The 20608-nt window shown below is 39.0% G+C and overlaps 1 protein-coding gene across 2 annotated transcripts in view; it reads left to right on the top strand.

Moving 5' to 3' along the window:
- The window catches only part of B3GALNT2 (beta-1,3-N-acetylgalactosaminyltransferase 2), a 28241-nt gene extending 7688 nt beyond the window's left edge, over window positions 1-20553 (top strand). Inside the window, exons 2-12 of one of the 2 annotated variants that reach the window (XM_083856571.1) lie at window positions 5117-5264; window positions 6517-6617; window positions 7686-7879; window positions 8856-8951; window positions 13394-13504; window positions 14263-14341; window positions 15557-15737; window positions 17185-17310; window positions 19364-19523; window positions 19943-19999; window positions 20351-20553. In XM_083856571.1, the coding sequence (XP_083712697.1) occupies window positions 5117-5264; window positions 6517-6617; window positions 7686-7879; window positions 8856-8951; window positions 13394-13504; window positions 14263-14341; window positions 15557-15737; window positions 17185-17310; window positions 19364-19523; window positions 19943-19999; window positions 20351-20485 (1388 nt within the window). In that variant the 3' untranslated portion in view covers window positions 20486-20553. Of the gene's footprint in view, window positions 1-5116; window positions 5265-6516; window positions 6618-7685; window positions 7880-8855; window positions 8952-13393; window positions 13505-14262; window positions 14342-15553; window positions 15738-17184; window positions 17311-19363; window positions 19524-19942; window positions 20000-20350 lie in introns of both variants that reach the window. The other variant, XM_083856570.1, reaches the window with a different exon arrangement.
- Window positions 20554-20608: the final 55 nt, after the last annotated feature.

The following is a 20608-nucleotide window of genomic DNA, read 5'->3' as shown; positions in this document are numbered from 1 at the left end:
AGGAGGCATCAGTTTGTGTTGCAAAAAGGCGTTCTTTGTTTCTTTTAACTTTGCTTCTGATGCTTTGGCTGTTGTTCATTTTGTGTAGAAATGTACAAGTGTTATGTAATTAGGATGTTTAGGGTACCATCACGCCACCGCTGTTACTACAGCCACTTGGCAATTCAGAAGGACCCTACTGTCCTGTTTCTTTTAAGGAACGCTGTCGATGTAAAACAAACAGAAACCTCTGCCTGCAGAGGTTTTGTTCTTTGAGTCTGTAAATCTTGTATAAAAGCTTGTCTGCTCAAGGAGTGCTGCAGAAACAAGGGGTGCACGTCTCGGCCATTTCAAGCTCTGGGGTGAAGTGGGTACTGCAGGGAGGTCAGGTAGCTCAGTTTTGCTTGCAGTGAAACATGTAATGCAGATGAGCTGTAGCAGATTACTCTAAGTGAAGTAGATTAAAAAGGGGAAAGAGCTGCTTTCGCTCTTTGGTTTGTTCTTTTTCTGTGCGTGTCAGCATTCTGTGAATACAAATCTTTATATTGAGTTAATTCCTTCCTTCGTGTTTGTTTGGATCTTTTGCAAAGCGGCAGAGAAGAAAAAAGTATTAAACCTCAGGAATATGATTGCAAGATCACAGGAGTAGACAGAGATAAAAATGTGTGGGTTTTTTTATTTTGGAGGAGTGTTGTTCCTTTTTAGTCTTATCTTATGAAGTGGATTAGTTGAGAATATTCTAAATAACTTCTGCTTGGCCTACTTAGTTCCATTCATTGATTTATTCAGGGAAAAAAAAGAAAAAAAAAGAAAAAAGCTGCACTGGTAGCAGAAGATACAAAGCCCAGCCTTCTGTGGAGCTCACTTATTTTAGCATTGTCCAGTGAAGGTGCTCTGGACCTCCTGATATTGCAAGTAAGCCCACACTGCTGTGTTTCTCAGTGCAGGCACTAATGATGAGTCTTTTCTATGTCCATTCCAGTTGCATTAAATGCAGAGACTAAATCACTTTGTGGACTGCATATTATGTCAGATTTCACTGAAAATGACTGACAAATTTAGTAGTTGACTGCGGACTCATCAATAAAGGTACATTTAGCAAGACTGTGTTTGTTGACAAAATCAAGCTGAATGATCTCTCACTCTTCATCTCCTTATAATGAAGCAAATATAATTAACAGCCTAATTTGACATTTTATTGAGAATCAGTCTCGTGGGAAGAAGAGATGCTTGTTCATCTTTGTAGTTTGGGATTTTGAAAAACTTCAGGAGGTGCTGAGGTGGTTAATATCTGAGTAGGGTCAGCAGACTGCCTGTCAGTGGTGACCTCTTTCCATGGCCAGCTCAGCTGGACACACACCCCTGCATTTTTAGCCTTGTCTTCTAAAGGCACAGCTTTGTACTCTACATATGCACTTGTTTACTTTTTCCTGTCTCTGTCCCAGACTTTGTTCTGTTGCTAGTTCTCAGTCAAGCTTGACAGACAGGTGGAGGTTGACCAGCGCTTTCACCCATCTCATGAAAATCGGTGACTGAGAATCCTGTGAAAGCTTCCTGAAGCTGATCCTGAGGTGAAAATCTGTACCAATGAAAGTACAAGTGTGGTCAGATGTCAGAGAATTGTGTGGGAGCCAGTCAGTCCTTACAAGGTATCAGAGCCCAAGAAAGCTTCAGTAGGAGCTTGCCATAAACAGTGTGACACAGGGTTCTGGCAGACTGGACTTGGGAGACTTAGAGCTGACAAAAGTACTGCTGACAGCTGCTGTAGAGAATTAAATGAACCTCAGCAGCTGAGGCAGGGCTGCTTGCTTTCGTGTGTTTGTAGGTTTTGCTGTGGATTAACAGGTAGGCTTTGTGTTTTTGTCTCAGGTTCTACTGAGGAGTCTTGGGCTAAGTAATGCAGTCAAGGTGCAGCTTTGAGTAAGTAAGAATTCAAAAGCAAGGCAGGCAGGGGTAATGTTGACCTTTGGGTTGGAAAGCTTCCTTTCCTTCTCCGTACCTTTGGAGAAGTTTCTAGGGTTTATAATGGAATGTGATACGTAGCTTTTTTCTTTTTCTTTTTTTTTTTTCACTCCCTTCATAAACCACAAAATTTACAGTTTTTTCTTGTCTTTGAAATCAGAAAATGTAAAGACATAATTATATCTTGCAGAAGCAGTTCCAGGTAAAAGCAGTGTATATGATATAATACAATCCAACACATAAAACTTTGGCTAAAAGTGCACAAAAATAGAATGTAAGATAAATGGCTTTGGTCCTCAGTGGCAAGTATCGATTGCTTGTCTAAATTGTCACTATTGACTTGGAGGTCAGCAACGTTTTCTCTTAAATTATGCTGCATCAGAGAATATTTATGCACATACCGGAATTATCCTTATAAATTAATAATAGCCTTAGTATTTTTTCCCTGTACTTCTCACTTTATCTCCTTTTTTTAAATAGTGCAAGTTCAGAGAAAAACATATGAATCTATTTTAGCATTATTCCTACTTTTCTGTAGGAAGCAGAAATCTTTACTAACAAGCAAAAAATTTTTTGGCAAAGTAAGCTTTTTTTTTTTTTTTTTTTTTTCAGTGGTTTTAAAAGTAAAATGACATAACTCTTGGGACAGAGAGGACAGTCTTCTGAATATAGACCACTGCAATGCTGTTCTGAAAGCAATAGGATATTAATTCTGAAGCATCTGTTACATTAACATTGTTCCCATGTGGATGGTTCATAAGGAAAAGCTTCACTCATTTTAAAACATAAACTAATTTAAAGTATGTATATTTGATTTGAATAGCTTATTTTTAGTTGGGCTTTTTTAAAATTCATTCTAGCTATCTTGTGCTGTTCCAAGTCAAGTCACCCCATAGACTTCTGCCCTTAGTTTTATTTTTAATTTTTATTGAATGGAATGGTTCTGCTTCTTATTAAAAGCGACATTTTAAAAAAGAAATTTGTGTAAACAGTACCCCATCTACAGTCTACAAGCATATTCAACCTATGAACTTTATACTGGAAGGCATGGAGTTAAGGCTGAAAGGTGTTCTTTGAAATTCATCAAAAGATGGATGAAGAACAAGGGGAAAAAAGGGATGTGTAAGCGGGAATTACATAACTACACAGGAATTTGCTATAGTGTTGTACTTTATGAACATATGTCTGTCTCTTGTCTCTGCTGTCTTGGAGAGCTGGTGATTCTTGGCTATGTAATGACCTATGAGGACACACAGAGCCTCTGAATAAATTATATTTACCATCATAAAGGAAAACTAAATTGATATTTTGATTGAACAGTGTGTTTGACTTACATGCTTCTTCAGATGTTATATAGGGCACTAGGTTTGTGGCTCTGCAGCAAACAAATCATATTTCTGAACCTTGCCACCAGTTCAATTATGGTTGTTGTAAGAGGTGCAACATTTGACTTCAGAGAGAAAATGAAGAATGGAACTGTTGGCTCATTACTTGGGATTTTAAGTTGTTCTGAGCCTAAGCTGATGCAAGCTTCTCTTTAATAGATGAATGTTCCGTTTAAGTAATTGATGATCTTGTAACTGTTTTCAGTACAGATTCATTTAAATAATGGTGGAATTTAACCTTCTTATAAATAATCAGTATTTGCATACTTAAAACTTAAATACCTAGTGGGAAATAGGCTGGGAAAGGCTCACCTGTGGAAACATCACTCTGTAGTTTTTGTGCTTTTGCATTGTTCTGAGAATCAATTCCAGAGCAGGTTTTTTTTTTTTTTTTTTTGTTTTGTTTTGTTGTTGTTTTTGTCTTTTGGAGTCGAGGCTATTTTCAATAGCCCTAAAGAACAACAACACAAGTTCTGAAATCTTGACATTGATTCAGCATGGAACAGAGCAAGGCCAGGGCCTCTGCACTGCATGCTGAACACTGACAGTGGGATATAAGCCTAGATGGATGTCTGGTGGGATTTGGCACAGCAGTTTTTGTGGCAGATGCTGTGAGGTCCTAGGTTAGTGAGCAGTGTAAAAGAACCCATCTATTCAGCTTCAAAGTGGAAAGAGGGGATGCTGGTACAGAAGGTAGAGTCTGGATAATAATTCAGCTCCTAGTGGGAGTTTACAATACAGACTTGGCAGTATTTTTAGTCTCTTAATTAGATTCTAAAAAATTTTGTCCATGCTATATGCAGTAGTTTAAAATGCACTCACAGATATATTTGTTTTCTTTATCTGCAGCCCAATGAAAAACACAGTGAGATGAGAGGGAAGCAATCCTTTGCTAAAACTAAATACAAATCTGTCTTAACTCTAGGATATCTGATAGATTAAACTAAGCAAATTCCTTTTAGCTACTTGCCTGACTCTTTACAGGCTCTAAATCTCAGGTCTCTATGTGGTCATAATCCTGCTTGAAATCAAGTCCAGGTTTCATGACCTCTAAATTAAAGCAGCATAAGCTAAATCCTGGATTACAAGTATTGGCAGTAGCATCCAGCTTTAAATAAAGCCAGAGCATTCCCCTGTGCAGGGATGGTGTGTGAAGGGAGAGTGGTGTTCCACTTCAAAGGGTTAGAAACAATAGGCCTTGAGATCCCACACTGCAATTGTGAGGCAGAAAGGTGATCTCAGCAACTTTAGAAAGAAGAGGGAAAATGGGCATGTTAGTGAAGGTTTTGGTATATTGAAAATGTTTCTCTGAAAAAAGTAATTCTGCTGCTTGTTTTTAGTGTTCCAGTTCTTTTGCTTTTGAGATGTCCTTTAATCACAGAATTACAGAATGGTTTGTGTTGGAGGGACCTTAAAGATCATTTAATTTCAACTCACCTGCCATGGGCAGGGGTGACTCCCACCAGACCAGGTTACTCAAAGTCCCATCCTACCTGACCTGGAACACTTCCCAGGATGAGTCAGTCTCTACTTCTCTGGGCAGCCTTTGCCAGTGCTTTACCACCCTCCAAGTAAAGAATTTCTTCCCAACATCTAATCCCAGTCTCCCCTATTTTAGTTTAAAACCCTTTCTCCTTTTCCTGTCACTATCTGCATTGCAAAAAGTTGCTCTCCCTCTTTTTTGTAAGCTCCTTTTAAGTACTGGAAGGCTGGAATTTTAATTATCCCTTGCAACTCAGGCTTGTGGTAATGTGTGCATAAGGTAAATATTTGTCACTTTCTACTTCTAGGTCCGCTGTCCTTCTTTCCTCAGTGGAAGCTGAAACATTATGATGTTATTGTAGGTGTTCTGTCAGCTCGACACAATCATGAACTGCGCAGTGTTATACGGAACACTTGGTTCAAGCACCTGAAAGAGCATCCTGCCCTGAACCAACGGTAACCTCTGCTCTTCTGTAGTTTGGGCCTGGGGGGCAGGGGGTGAGGGCTGTAATGATGAAATAGCTTCATTTAATAATTTTTCTTTTAAAATATTTCCAAGTTTGTTTGTTTGTTTGATTTTGAGCATCTTGTACTCTGATAGATTTTTTTTTTAGGTCTGCTTAATAGTATATAAAAATACTTGTTGCCTTGGGCTGTAACTACTTTTTATACACTGCTGTTTGCTTTTACTTGCCACTGTTCATTAGTGATGTATAAGCTTTTCTCTATTTTGTGTCGCAATGTATGATGTGCAGCTTGAATCCTCGGTAATCCAGGATTCTTGAAAGCAGGCAGGATCGCATTTGGTGAGAACCACAAAAACTCTTGCAAACAGCCTCAACTGTAAAGTTCAGGTTTATTTCCCACTGAACCAGGTGCACCAAATTGCTACAGTGTGAGTGGCCCTTCCTGATTGCTTGCACAGACCTGACAGTGTACAGACAAATCTGGTTTTGCTGAGAAGCTCTGCTGTTCATCCCTGGAAATGCTGCCATCCTCACACCTTGGTACCTGCCTTGCACTGAAAGCATTTTGCTGTTTTCAGATTTGGTGTCAGCTTGCAGCCTGAAGTGCAGCATAGCTGCTTCAGTCATCTAAAATTGTGACCTTTCATAGCTTGTATGGAGTTCTGGGAGGACATTTAGCTGCTGGTTGGATCCTTGCTCTTTGTACTACTTGATGTCTCCCTACTATGGAAATAACCATGATTGGAGCTGGAGAGGAACCTCTTGTTTTGCTACTACCTGAAGTTGAAGTATTTCATTGTAAACAGATAGTTTGGAGTCCTTGTTCCTCCTTTGGTGCTATGTGTCTTTTTTCTTGCTACTTTTTCCATTGACTTTTGAATACATAGTATTTAAACAGTCTTGAATTAAGCAACAAACCCAGGCCAGGAGGGGCGGGTCTCTGGCATCCTTCAGTGTTGCCTTAGGCCTTTTTTCTGTTTAGTGTGCTGGCTGTCTTGAATCTCATTTCTAGCTGCCAATCTTCTTGCGACCTCATAATGTAAAATGTTCATGTGGATTTGGAATTGAGCTCCTGTGAGGGGATTCATGTGGTTGCTCTGCATACCAATTGTCATTGCTGATTTTTAAGAGGTTCAAAACCTTAACCCCGTGAAAGACAGGCCATGGTGATAAAATTAAGTTTATTGAAGATGGAGGGAGGAGGGAAAAGAACTGGTGTTAATAAAAGCAAATTATTTTAGTGTCCTTGTGAAGTTTATAATAGGTGCGCATGGTTGTGCTGTGCCAGTGAAGGACAGAGAAGATCCCTACTCCTGCAAACTTCTGAACATCAGTAACCCAGGTATAGAAGTTAACTTTTAAAAATTCTCTGGTCTGAACTGGAGCTAGTCATCTTTTCTGAGAATGGTCTGGGGAGTTTAATTGAGACAGCTAGTCTTGAAAACAAACACCTCCTAGAACTTGTTGCATAACCTTCCTGTAAGTACCATGTGCAGGCCAGAAAGGGAGAGAGATTCAGGCGTGTGAAGGGGAGGCCATTGCAATGGATTTTTATTTTTCTTGTGTCACCAGACAGTGTCTCCCATAAAACATACATTTTTACTTGATTTGTGTGTTAAATGAAGTTGGAAAGAGACAAAATGATCTGGCATAGTGTCAAATGTGAAGGAAGTAGCAAGGTGACAGTCTTGAGTGTCAGATACACTTCTCTGGTGACAAAGTGAATTTTCTAAGCAAGTCTGGTTGACAGTCTGCTTTAGAGAGAAAACAATTAAGAAATGTAAAATGGGGGGAAAATTAAATGCCATACAAAAATTCCTAACTAAAATTGTAAATTTTTCCTGTCACCTTTTGGATTTTATTTCATTTTCGCTCTTTAATACAAGTTAACTAAGGACTGCTAGGCACCTGAGCCATGATTCAACACAAAATATAACTTCTGTTACTTTCTCTTTGAATGACAACATCCACTGTTCCTGAGTATAAATGGTACCTCAGGGCTTAGGTAGGCGATAATGCCAAAATGCAGGCAGCTGAATTAAGTGGAGGTGTGTGTCATTTTGATACATGAATAATTATTTTATTATGCTAATATACAGGTATTCATGCAGTCAAATAGCATTTTTGTCTTCCTGCTGTGGATTTACTGTGTTTCTAATCTTTTCCCTGTGGATATGTAGGCATTGAGCTGCAATTGCTATTAGCCTGCAGATTGCTGTCTCGCTGAAATTTTTCTTGCTGCAGTCTGCAGCCAATTGTGTTTTCTTTGACTCCAGTGTTTGATTATCCTTGTGCACTTGTGAGCCATGCTAATTGACCAGAATGCTTTGCATGTAGGCAGTGTGCTTTGTGTATATCCAGGAACTATGGAGTTTTCTCACCTTACCTCTGGCCTTTCTTTTTCATACAGTTTTGAATCAGGAAATTGAAGCTTTCAGTCTCCCTGAGGACACACCTTCTGTGCTGTCTGAAGACAGAATCGTCAGTGTGAACTTTCGTGTCCTTTACCCCATTGTCATCACCAGCCTTGGGGTATTTTATGAGCCTGATGGGGTGGGATTCCAGAGGAACATCACTGTAAAGCTGTACCAGGCAGAACATGAGGTATTCTAGTTACCTTTTGAAAGCATGAGATCTCTTTTTTGTGGATTAAGTTCTTACAGAAAGTGACGTGCTGTGTTGGTGAGTTAGAAGAGAAGTGCTTAACTGACAAGTGTATGAAATATATTTTTCTTCTGTTGCATTTTAAATTTTCATATATGTATACAGAGGCAAATCCTGGATGAGGAAAAGATGAAATTCACAAAGTGCTATGAGTTAATCTAGATGCTCTTATGAAAGAGCACTTACATCTAATTCCAATGCACAAATTTTTGTTTGTATTTGAGGTTCTAAATATTGATAGTTATTAAGGAATAAAAAATAAGCTATCAAATATATTTAAAGCACATGCAGAAACATACATTTGGTGTCTTCAAGCAGAGATGCAGGACAGATGTAATTTTTTCTTGTCTGTCTTCTGGCAAGACATTTTAAGATTTCTAGAAAATGGTATTATTTACTGGTAATAATCAGACTTCATTGAAAATTTCCCCCAGTCCCAAGCTGTTATGGGTTTGATAGAATAACTTTGTGATTTGGAGGGGAAAAAAAATTGCCCAAGATAGTTGCATTTGATATATTTATCTCAACCAATAACTTGATAGGCAAATTTCAGAACTTCTGTCTATGCTACAGTAGAAAGAATTGTAAGTATGACTTCCAAGGAGTTTGATTATAATAGCCATAATAAAAATAAAGTTATACTATAATCAAGTTCATATTTCCTAAATTGTAGAATTCCTAAACATTCAGTGTCTGATAATTTTATCTGCATTAGCTTTTTACTTCCAGTGAAGGAGAAAAGTTGGTATTGTAAGAGAGCTTGGAAACTCTTTCCTGAAGATTGGAATTTGGCAGTGCAGCATTTTTATGTAATTTGTTATTATCTAAGAGCCATTTGATGGCCTGTGTAATACAGTAGCACTTTTAATGTGTGTTTTGGTTTTTTTAATTTTATTTTTTTCCCTGTTGTTCACAGGAAGCAATCTTCAGTGCTCGCTTCAGTCCACCCAGCTGTGGAGTGCAGGTGAACAGATTGTGGTACAAGCCAGTGGAGCAGTTCATTTTGCCAGAGGTATGTACAGTATTAGAACTGCCAGCAGTTCTTAGAAGTCATCTGGACAGACTGACTGATCAAACTTTGGCCTTTGCTTGAGGCAGAAAAGGGCAAGTGAAAACCCCTAGAATGTTAGTTCCCAGAGTCACAGAATGGGTGAGTAGTTGCAGGGATATCCTGAAATCCAGTATTTGTTTTACAGCATCTTGTCATCACAAGTAGTTATAAAGCATAAGCCTGGAAAATACAAATTGATAAAAAATTACGTTGTCAAATAATAGCAACTTGAGAAAACTTACCTATTTCTGATTGAAAACTCCACCTGCTTTGATTCTGTGGGAGGGTTTACCAGAAAATGTGATGCTTCTTTCTCCCTCCTGCTATATCAGACATTAGCACACAAGATAGGGAGGAGAGGATGGCATAGGTTTCTAGGGAACAGCTGGAAAAGAGACTTCTGCATCTGAGAGCCTGGACATGACATCAAGATACTGTGTGTTACTTTTGCAGTGACAGTGTTACTTGTTTCTGGTATAGAGATATGGAACCTACTTGTGGCTGTATAGGAAGGCAGGTGATTAAACACAAAAGGAACAAAATATCATAGGAAAATACCCTGATGTTTTTACAGTGGAGGTTTAATGAATAAAGGGTGGCTCAGAAGGAGAATTCTAGTTAGCAGACCCTCCCAGGTACAAGGGATTGTTCTCAGTGGACCAGTGATCTCTTGATAGATATCTTAGCTACCATTTTACACAGTTCCCCTTAATTTAAGTATTTTCCTAGACTCTTGCTTCTATTTCTGTAAGCTATCTTTAGGTCTGGGTTGTTTTATTATTAAAGAAATAGTGCTATGAAAGAAAGAAGCAAGAGGAGATTGAAGAGGGAAGATAGAACAATTTGGGCCAGTTTACTCTCTGATTTATTCCCCTGGCTCTACATTAATGAATGCATTTGGAAATCTGTTAATTTTAAGGGGAATCTGCAGCTGGCTGCTTGGTTTATCATCTTAGACAGTGTTTACTGAATACTGTGCAAGTTGTTATGCTGGCAGGAGACCTTTCAGGTGAGCAGACCACTTGCAGTGTTTTGTGTATATGTTTTGCAATCTTAATTTTGTACTAAAATGGTTAAAGGTTTATTTTATGTTTTTAAAAAGAATATTGCTTACCCAGTAATTTGTAGTCTATTGTGTGAGCCTTTTCCCTGTAAGACTTTGTTTTGAGATGCTAAAATTCCAGGCAGTTGTAATTCTGCTATAAATGGTTGCAATTTTCCTGAGAGGCAGATGGGAAGTGTTTCCTTGAGAGAGAGAGAGAGAGAGGATATTAGTATTCATATATTTCTTTGTGTGGGCTTCCTTAATCTGATGTGTGTCATGCGCTGAATGCTTACAGGGTAACACGATGTTTCCAACGTAGATGAATAGGGCTTAGGCACAGCATGCAGTCTCCTGTGATGCTCAGGATGCTGCAGCATACACGATGATTCAGAAGAGGTGGCAATGCCCACGTGTTCCTGTCTACTTATTTGAGAGCACTGAATTTAGTGAACTGTTTAATTGTCATAGAATGGTGTCTGAGACAGCGTCTATTCTCTGTCTTTCCACCTTGAAGAAGTAATGGATTGTACAGACTGCTGAAGAGCTTCATTCATCTTTCAGCTGAAGTGCTGTTCTTTCTGCTCATCTTGGGGAAAGGAAAGGAAATGCAGCATTAGAATAAGCATCTGGCAGGCCAGATTGTGGGAGACAGAATCGATCATTCAGCTTTGGAACGACTGAAAGCGCAGAACAGCAGATAACTAAAACACACAGGGCTCTTACAGACAAGTCTTAGCAATGCACTTACTTTGTCAAAAAGCCATGGGCCACTTGCATGAGGATTGGACTCTGTACTGCACATATTCTGTATTACTAGTGGGGAGTAGTTGGAGGAACAGAAAGCACAGCAGTGTTTTAACATTAGGGAAGGAGTTTGGCAGGGCTGCATTATGTCGGTTCACCTGTTCGGTATTCACTGTAAATGCCACTGCGCTCTGGCAGCAGCAAGGCTGGAATTTAAATGGGGAAAAACAGATGATGTAGTCTCAGGTGTGCCACTAATGTTTTTGCTTCAAGCATTTTCAGGCCTCAGCTTTCATTAAGGGGCTTAGAGTAAGAATAGCTGAAGGCTAAAGTCATTAGAAAATTTGCTTACAAGTCTCTCAGCCTGGAAAATAATGATGGTTTGCAGCCTTAGGACACCTTACACTGAGGTTCACTGGTAGTAACTGATTAAGACTCCTGATGCATTTGAAGTCAGTATTAGTAACAGTCAGTGGTGAGAACTGTAATGTTTCTGCTTGCTTAGGCATGAAAGGACTCTCTTGCTCCAAAAGGACTCTCAGTTATTTAGTTGTTCACTAAACAACTTTCCAAAGATTGTGTCTATAAACAGGACACTGAAGTGTGATTAGAACCCAATCCCTACAGTAAAAAACATTGGAATGGGAGATAACAGTCACTGCAGAAAGAGAAACTGAACCACTAGAAAAAGTCTTAATATTGGTCCATTTATTTTGATAACTGAGACATAATTAAACAACAGCAGAAAGCTGAGTATGAGTCAGCAGTGCCCTGGCAGCCAGGAGGACCAGCCATGTCCTAACACTGCATTCAGGCACAGCATCCTCACCCTGGGCAAGGGAGGGGATTGTCCCTCTCTGCTCTGAGCTGGGGCAGCCTCACCTCCAGTGCTGGGGGCAGGTTTGGGTAACACAATGTAACAAAGACATTGAACTGTGGCCAAAGGAGGGCCCTGAAGATGGTGAAGGGCCTTGAGGGGAAGGCATTTGAGGAGTGGCTGAGGTCACTGGGTCTGTTCAGCCTGGGGGAGACTGAGGGGAAACCTCACTGCAGTTACAGCTTCTTTGTGAGGGGAAGAGGAAGGGCAGGTATTGATCTCTGTGGTGTCCAGTGACAGGACCTGAGTGAGTGGCCTGAAGCTGAGTCAGGGGAGTTTTGGGCTGGATATTAGAACAAAGTTCATCACCCAGAGGGTGGTTGGGCACTGGAACAAGCTCCTCAGGGAAGTGATCACAGCACCAAGCTAGGAGTTCAAGAGGAGTTTGGCCAATGCTTGCAGGCAGAGGGTGTGATTTGGGAATGGTCCTGTAGGGTCAGGAGCTGGATAGGATGATCCTTATGGGTCCCTTCCAATTCAGCTTATTCTGTGATTCTGTGAAACAAGGGGAAGGTATTGAGCATGGAAGTCAGGCTTGCTCCTATCTGGCTAGCTCCATTATTAGCTTATATAGCTGGCATTTTAAATAATAGATGAGAGACTTCTGAAATACACACACAGCTGTCATTAAAGACTGAGACTGCTGCAGATGTTAAGACCTACTTCTAGAGGAAAGCAAAAAAGTAAGCTGAACACTAACTTAGACTTAAAAGTGTTTCAGTAACTGGAGAATTTTTGGAGAAGGTTTCTAGTGTACAAGGAAGCTAAAATGGGGAAGAGATGAGAGGTTGGTATAAGTAAACAGACTTCCTGCAGAAACAGAGATGCATCTACAAACAAGTCTGTTCCAACACCCACACTAACAACCAGTGTGTTTCCTATGACACTGGGAGAGACAGAATAGAATGTGCTCATCTGGGAGTCAGGAGTATAACAACCCTACCTTTTCATAAGGGAGAAATTACTTTAAAAAAATTTAAAAAATAAAATTCTACCAATACTTTACTTGTACAATTTACCACCTGTTCTGTTGCATGTTCTCAGGGGTCTTCAGTTTAAAGTTGAGATGAAGTCCTTTCAAATGCAAGAATTTGCACACACACACACACATGTAAAACATGGAGTGGCATAGCCTAATTTAACAGTTAAAACCAAAAAATTTTGAATTTATTCACTTGTCTTTTTCTTCCTTATCAGCCAAGATATGAGGTAAGAATTTTGCCACCCCTACAGTAGCTTGTGACACCTTTACTGCAATAAAGGGGCCCATATTTTTCTTTGAGTTTTGCTGGTGTCAGGATCGAGTCTCTGATCTCTGTTTGGCAGATAACGATAAAAGCTGAGCTTGTTTCCAAATCTGTTTTAATGTATTCTCTTTGTAAAGCAGGATTTTATATTTGATTTTTAAAACTTCACTTCAGGTCACCTTTAAATGCTATTTTGATGATTTTAGAAAGCCAAAGTCTTTTACTCTAGGCTTCTGTTAAAAGTTTAATATAGAGATTCACGATTAGTCTTAAAAGAGCGATTTTGTGTTACTGAGTTTCATGGATGTGGTTTTTTTTATGTGTAACTTATTTTTATTGAAGTATAAGTAAAAGATTTATGTTATGCACTTCAGCTAAATCTTGTGTGAAGTTCACTACTTTAAAATAATTTTATAGAGGCCAAACTGTTTGACTTCCATGTTTTTAAGTCTTTGCATATCTGCATAACAGTGTTTTGCTCTCTTACCAGAGTTTTGAAGGTACCATTGTGTGGGAGAGCCAGGATCTTCAGGGCTTGGTTTCAAGAAACCTTCATAAAGTGATGGTGAATGATGGAGGAGGTGTATTCAGAGTCATAACAGTGAGTCCCTTCACCTTCCTTTCCACCATGTTTCTATTTTTCCTATCAGTGTTGAGAATTTAGCATTTTACTTTCCTGTGTTTCTCTGTGTAAATCATTAATTCAGTTGGGCTTCTTCTCTTGTCTCAGAAGAGAAGTCTTGCTTTGCCTTCTTTAAAAAGAATTATGCTTGTAAGTGGCATTTTATTTTGAGGGGAGTAAAGCTCTCATTGTTTTTTTCAGATGTGAAGCAGTATCAGTATATCAAAAATAGCAAAATGTGCTAAAATCCCAGCTGATTGGATAAAATCTGGTTATTTGCTTTTTGGCAGTGTGTCTCTTTTTGTGTCAAATTGCTTAAACACGTGTGTTGCTTGCCTAAACATCCTGTGTCATAATTTAGCCAGAATAATTTTGCATTTTGCTGTCAACTTCAAAACTAGTTTTCTGGAAGTTTCAGTGGTACTGCTAGGTTTTGATGAAACTTAAAAAAATGCCATAAAATTTAGTTATAAATCTTAGTCTTTCATGGCACATTGTGTGATTCTTGGGGTGGTCTTGTACAGGACCAGGAGTTGGACATCAGTAATTGTTGTGGGTCCCTTCCAGCTCAGGATGTTCTATGATTCTGTGATTATGCAGGTGCCTAAACCAGCAGAGCTTTAAATTAATTTCATTCTTAGTTACCAGAAAACTTCACACCTTAAAATCAGAGGGAAAACACATAAATAATGAGAGATGAATTAATCTATTAATTTCCATTAATCTGTTTCTAACAGGCAGGGGAAGGGTCACTGCCACATGAACTCACAGAAGGTGTGGAGGGAATAGCAGGTGGTTTTATCTACACTATTCAAGGTAAGTCCACAAAATGTAGCAGGACATTTGATGTTATGGTAAAATAGGTAATTTAAATTACACTTCTGAGTATAATTTGTGCTGTCTCCATGAACTTAGAGTCACCCTACGTTTTCTTTTAGTAGAAACATTTTCTTCCTGGCTCTTTTATGCTTAAAGTCAATGTCCTGATGTGGGTCCTTTGCTTGCCTTTTGTCAGCCACTCCAGTTGACTTGCATCTCTTTGTTGCTTTATCTAGACTCTCTTCTTGGTTTTTTGTTACCCAAAATCAAGTTTAAAAATGTCATGCAATGAAATCTTTCCCTGATATTTTTTACACTTTTTTTCCAGTTCTGATGCAGTTAGAGGTACTGTGTCACAATATTTAATATGGACAAACAGTTTCCATCCCTGTTGTTGCTCTTCTACACCTATTTCAGTAGAATGTTCAGAGATTTTATAGAAGCCCTTTCCAGTTTCTAAGATTTTGGCCACATAACACTGGAGTTGATGTGCTATTATTGTTCCATTATGGCAAACATAAGCAGTGACTTTGAGAGTGTTATTGCTGTGTTTTTGTAGCTAGGCCTGGCAGATGTAATTGGGCAGTCCTGTTGTCTTGTCATCCATGCAGGAGCCTGAATTGAGGTGTGTGCTAAAGCCCTTCCATCTTGTGTGTCAAACTCTTCTTCAGTACCACAAACTACCTCCTTTTCTGCAATATATTTTTAGCTTTTATCTGCAGTTATGTGATGTGGTTCGGCAGGGACCATCTGTGCTACATCAAAGCAATGCCTATTTATATTATTATATGTAGCATAGCATTGTTTATTTGTTTGTGTTTTTATTTTTTATGCTAGATACATATGCTTAGGAGTAATTGACAGTGGCCTTTTTACTCTACAGATAAGAGTAATAGTGAAGTCCCAGACCGTTATTTATATTAAGGAACCTTAAAAAGTTGAATTCTTTCATTACTGAAAAAGAAGGGAATAGTTTTTTACTTTAAACTTTTAGTGTCAAGCCTTATGCAAAAATATATTTCTTTGTTGTTCTGCAACTTTTTCAATTTTGTAGAAATTTTAAAGTTAATTGCAGTATTTTCATAACCCCATTAATTTGAATGCTTCTTCAGATTCGTTTTGTCAGTGTGTGCCCTGGATGATCCAAGAGAAATGTGAAATAGTATGTAGATATGCATCTTGTTTAATAATGGGTGCTGTTTCTTTCAGAAGGTGATGCTCTTTTAAAAAGCCTCCATACTCGCCCAGAAAGGTTTACAAGTCACATAAAAAACCTTGAGAAGGAAGATGCTTTATTGAAGGAAGAAAGCAGTACCTATGATGACATTGTTTTTGTAGATGTGATTGACACTTACAGAAACGTTCCTTCCAAACTGCTGAACTTCTACCGATGGTAAGTTGAAAAAAAAGTATTTTCTTATTTTCTCCTAGGAATGGTGCTGTTTGTAGTGCAAGATGATCCAGCAGATTGTGTTACTTTATAGGTTCCATGAAATACATGCCTTATGTGATTTACTTCATTAAGTTGTATTTCTGTCTCACAATTCTGGGTGCATGTAGTGAGTAAAGTGGCAGTGCCTGTAGCTTTTTGAGTGCTGACCCTTGGTGCCTCAAATCAGCACAAGCTGGCAAGACAGGCTTCTGCTCAAAGACTCCAGGTGTAAACGTTTTCATTTCCCCTTGTAATTTCATTTGTGTCTAACTGAAAACTAGCAGTTTTAGTATTTTAAAAGATGACTTTTGGCCAGTCTGTATACTTACTCAGTGTTTCAGCTTGTGGCCATTGCTCCAGTCCCAGAATCATGAGTGGAGAGGAAGGATTGGAAGCTTGTGTAGAAGGGGGACAGAAGGCTGACAGGAAGAATATTCACAGTGCAATGCATTTTCTGTGGTGAATCTAGTAAGTTTCTAGCTTTAATTTGCAGTGATTTCCATTACTCTGAGACAACTGTTTCAGTTAATTGATGATGCTGTGGAGTAAGAAATATAGCTGACAGTTGTAATTTAACCAAAATTCAGTTTAGTTGCTTGCAAGATTATGCACTTAACTTCACAAATTCCATGGCTATGAATGTAGCTAAAAAACTGAACCATGCTTTCAGTTCTAAAAGGAGGTTTGCATTTCAAGACTTAGATCTTTGTGATAATTTCTTACAGATTAGCAAATTTTCAAGATTTAGTAATAAAAGGCTTTAAAAAATACCCTTCTTGTTATAAGAAGTTACCCTTACAAATGTTTGTAACCAACCCAGCCATGATCCCATGAATCTTAAGCTTTTTTGGTTATTTTATGTATGTCACATTCAACTATTTCAGACAGGTTAAGACAACATTTTTCATATTTGAAGGGTGCATTTACAGAGAAAGAGTAAGTAGTACAGAGTTGTTTCCACAGATGTTTTTTACCACCTGTGACCTTCTCATTGCCCTTGAACTGACTGTCTAATCCTGAAAGTAGGCTACTGACGTGTAGCCAGTGGCTTTTAACAGCTGTGCTGCCATCAGCATCAGGGATTCATATCCTTCTGAGGTCAACACTGCTAAAGATGGTCTCATTAGTAAATCCACCATCTGTCCTGGAGAACAAAACTTCAAATTTGTTTTCTTCTGCTCATACACAAATCCATATTGTAAGATCGTCATAGGATACAGCTACATCTCCTTTGAAGGACAAGCAGTCAGCCTTGGTTGATAGAGAAAACATGTAAAAGTCAAGGGTGGGAAAGACATTCCTTCCATTTTGCTTCCCCCCTACATCCCAAAAATCCCCTTGCAGAGTGTATTGTCTGTAGTTTGTGGTGTGCAGCTCAGCATCTTATCACTTTTCTTTTTGGCGACAGGACAGTTGAATCAACGAGTTTTGACTTGTTGCTGAAGACAGATGATGACTGTTACATTGATTTGGAAGCTGTTTTTAACAGGATACTGCAGAAAAAATTGGACAGGCCAAACATTTGGTGGGGAAAGTAAGTTTTGGGGTTTTTTTAATCATCTTTAAGAGATAGATACCATTTCTTTAGTGAATGGTTTAGTGATTTAAGTCTGTTTTCATGTGGGTTTCCCTTCTATGCCTAAGGAAGCCAGTTGTAAAGAGCAGGACTTCTACATTATTAGAACTTTGAATCTCAGAATCAGAAATCAGTCCTTTACAATAACTTTCCAGAGTATGCCTTTACAATGATTTAAAATTGCTGAATATCTTACCAGGTTTTAAAATGTGTTATAGACATCTCTGACATGGTATTCAAGTAAATAAGAATTTTCCAGCAATACAGTGAAGTTAAAAGGAAAGTACATAGTACAGAATTATAAATATTTCCTTTTGTGATGTCACTGTGATTTTTCTGGTAGGCTTGAGGAAGTCGAGTAAAAAGGAGAAACAAAATTTCTGTTATGGTTTGCACTTTATTGTAACATCTGTGAATTTCAGGCATTGCTACCCATTTCTGCTGTTTGAAATAGTAGATCTGATTAATAAATTTTTGAGTGAACTTTTCCAGCCTGTATTACACTTGTGAATAACCAGGAGGATCAAAATAGCCCTTATCTTCTCTTCCATCCATGCAATGCATTGCAGCTCTGGTATGACACCCAATATAGCAGAAACTCTATGCTACTATAACATAATGGTACAATGTGCAATGTGCCTACCTGTTGCCCTCTGCTCTGGAGTTAAAACAGGCTTTTGCTGCTTTGCTTCACAAATCTGGTCCTGCCTGTTGCTTACTCATAAAGTGATGTAATAAGTGTGTGGTCAAGTGTGTGAAATAGTTGGTTATCTCGTGATTATCTCAAAGATCTGTAGGAGTGACATCTTTGAGTGTAAATTCTTTAATAGTCACAGTCTTCAGGTCAGGCAGGTGTGATGTGTAGGGAACAATGCTGAAATAACTATGGAAGTATAAAATGATTATAAAAGCAGATGCTTCTCAGTTTGGAGGGGGTTGAACCCTTCATGCTGTGATTCAATGCAGGGGAAGATACTGAGTAAAGTGAATTCAGGTATAAGATGAGACTTTTATTTACTTTATGTCAGCTTCAGTTGAATGGCTAGAATCTGATAACAAATCTGCCACTCAGCTGTAATTCCTCCCTTTTGGGGCTGTTGTTTGAGGTGACAATTCTTAGTAGCTCACTGAAGCTTTCAGCTGCTTGTGCTCATGACTGAAAATCAGCAATGCTGAACCTCTTTGTAAAACAGGGGGAGACCCTGCTGCATTGACACAGTTGTGTCTCTTAGCTGTGAGTGCATGAAGTATTTGTGAGGCCAGAGGAGCAGCAACTTGTTCCCGAACAGGAAAAGCAGGATGATTCTCCCTGCCTCACTGGGCAGTTTGACAGGGTCCATGGCGCTGCACAGTGCAAGCTCTGCCATGCTGGGAGTGTGTGAGGAGACTGTGCAGACAAGAGACTGCTTCCTGCAGGCCTCTAGGAGTGAATAAAGCTTCCCTTAGAGAACACCACTGCCAGGAAGAGGTTTCTTTTGTAATTCAGTGATGGCAGCCTTTGAACATCTCCTTTGTTGAGCTTCATTTGGAAAACAGCTTAGGGAAGGTACATACTGCTTCCTGGTTTTTAAGCAGCCACTAGTTTTAACAGGAAAACGGGTTGCATAACATTGCTGTCTGCATGCCTGCTGGAGGCACTGCCTTTGTGTGATGTTGATTAACCAAAGGGGTTAATTAGCAGGACACAGATGTGCCTGTTACAAAATGGGTAAGGATGTGTGTGCTTACCTAGCTCAAAACCCAACAGCAAGGTGCAGATGCTGAAGACCTGACTGTCAATGTTGCTTTTGTTTCTGTTTCAAACACTTTTTCTTATTATCCAAGATCGAGACCAAACAACAGCTACAATTTTAGCTTTGTACCTTAGAGAAATAAAACTAGGAACTATAATTAGGATCACCTACTTCTTCTTCTCAATTGTTTGTTATTAGTATTACTTCAGTTGTTACCAGTGTTCATAGCTTCCACAGAGGGCTCTTTATAAACATCTAATATCTAATATGGTCTTCAGTTTCAGACTAAATTGGGCAGTTGATCGAACTGGGAAATGGCAAGAACTGGAGTATCCAAGTCCTGCATATCCAGCCTTTGCTTGTGGGTCTGGCTATGTCATCTCCAAAGACATTGTGCAGTGGCTGGCAAGCAACTCTGAAAGATTAAAAACGTACCAGGTAATAAAGATTAATTCAGTTTTTCTGTGTTAAAGTGGTCTGGGGAACAGCGTGTACTGGGTGAGTCAGAAAGAACATTGCTCAAGTGTTAGTGTTGAGTTCCCCTGGCTTATGTCGGCTTTTGCCATGTTTTTGGTTGCTATGCTTAGTACTTGTTCTAGGTCAAAGCACACATGTTTTGGACTGAGAACCTCTGGAGCTGTAATCTTGTTTTTTGTACTCTGTTTTTGTAAGAGCAGTGTATTATCATGAGAAAGGTAGGAGGATTATTTTAACACCTCTGCAGTAGTCTGGTGTAGGTTTTTGTAATTACCATTTTTTACTGCTGGTAGATGATGCAACCTACTCCAGGTCACAGTCATGCTTTATGCTTTCTTGGTGCTCATATCTGTATTTTTTATTTTCATGTGTCATCTCAGGGTGAAGATGTGAGCATGGGCATCTGGATGGCAGCTGTAGGACCCAAGCGATACCAAGTAAGTGTGAAGGAACTGTCTCACCTTACAGAAAGAGGATATGCCTGCTGGTCCAAGTAGCATAAAACAGGAGAAATGTTTTTTTCTTTAAAAAGGAATTGAAATAATCATTGAGTTAAAGTCCAGAGGGATAAAAATCTTTTAAAGACGTATTTAAAAGGAAATGCAGGAGGCTGCCACAAACCACCTGCAGACTCCATCCCTACCCTCAAGTTCTCTGAATAGGTCTAGCAGATCAGTTTGGGACCTTTGTTGCTAGAAACAATAAGCACCTGATTTTTGGAAGTGAAGATTTTTGGAGACTACGTACTTTCTAAGAAAAACTATGGAAATGGTTCTCTCTCTTAACAGGATGGCCTCTGGTTGTGTGAGAAGACATGTGAGAGTGGCATGCTGTCTTCCCCCCAGTACTCTCCCCAGGAACTGGGAGAGCTCTGGAGATTAAAGGAACTGTGTGGAGATCCATGCAGATGTGAGGAAAGATGATGGACTTGCCTTGGAAAACAGGGTACTGTATAATGATCATGGAAAAGTGTACATTTGCATTCATTTCTGGAACAATAAGAAATATTAAGGTACCTTTTAATGTTGGGTTTCAACTAGAGTATA

The sequence above is a fragment of the Zosterops lateralis genome, assembly GCF_965231275.1.
Source record: "Zosterops lateralis genome assembly, chromosome: 3".
NCBI classification, from domain to species: Eukaryota; Metazoa; Chordata; class Aves; order Passeriformes; family Zosteropidae; genus Zosterops; species Zosterops lateralis.
The sequence above is the reverse complement of the archived record's forward strand: the minus strand, read 5'-3'. Positions and strand labels throughout refer to the sequence as shown.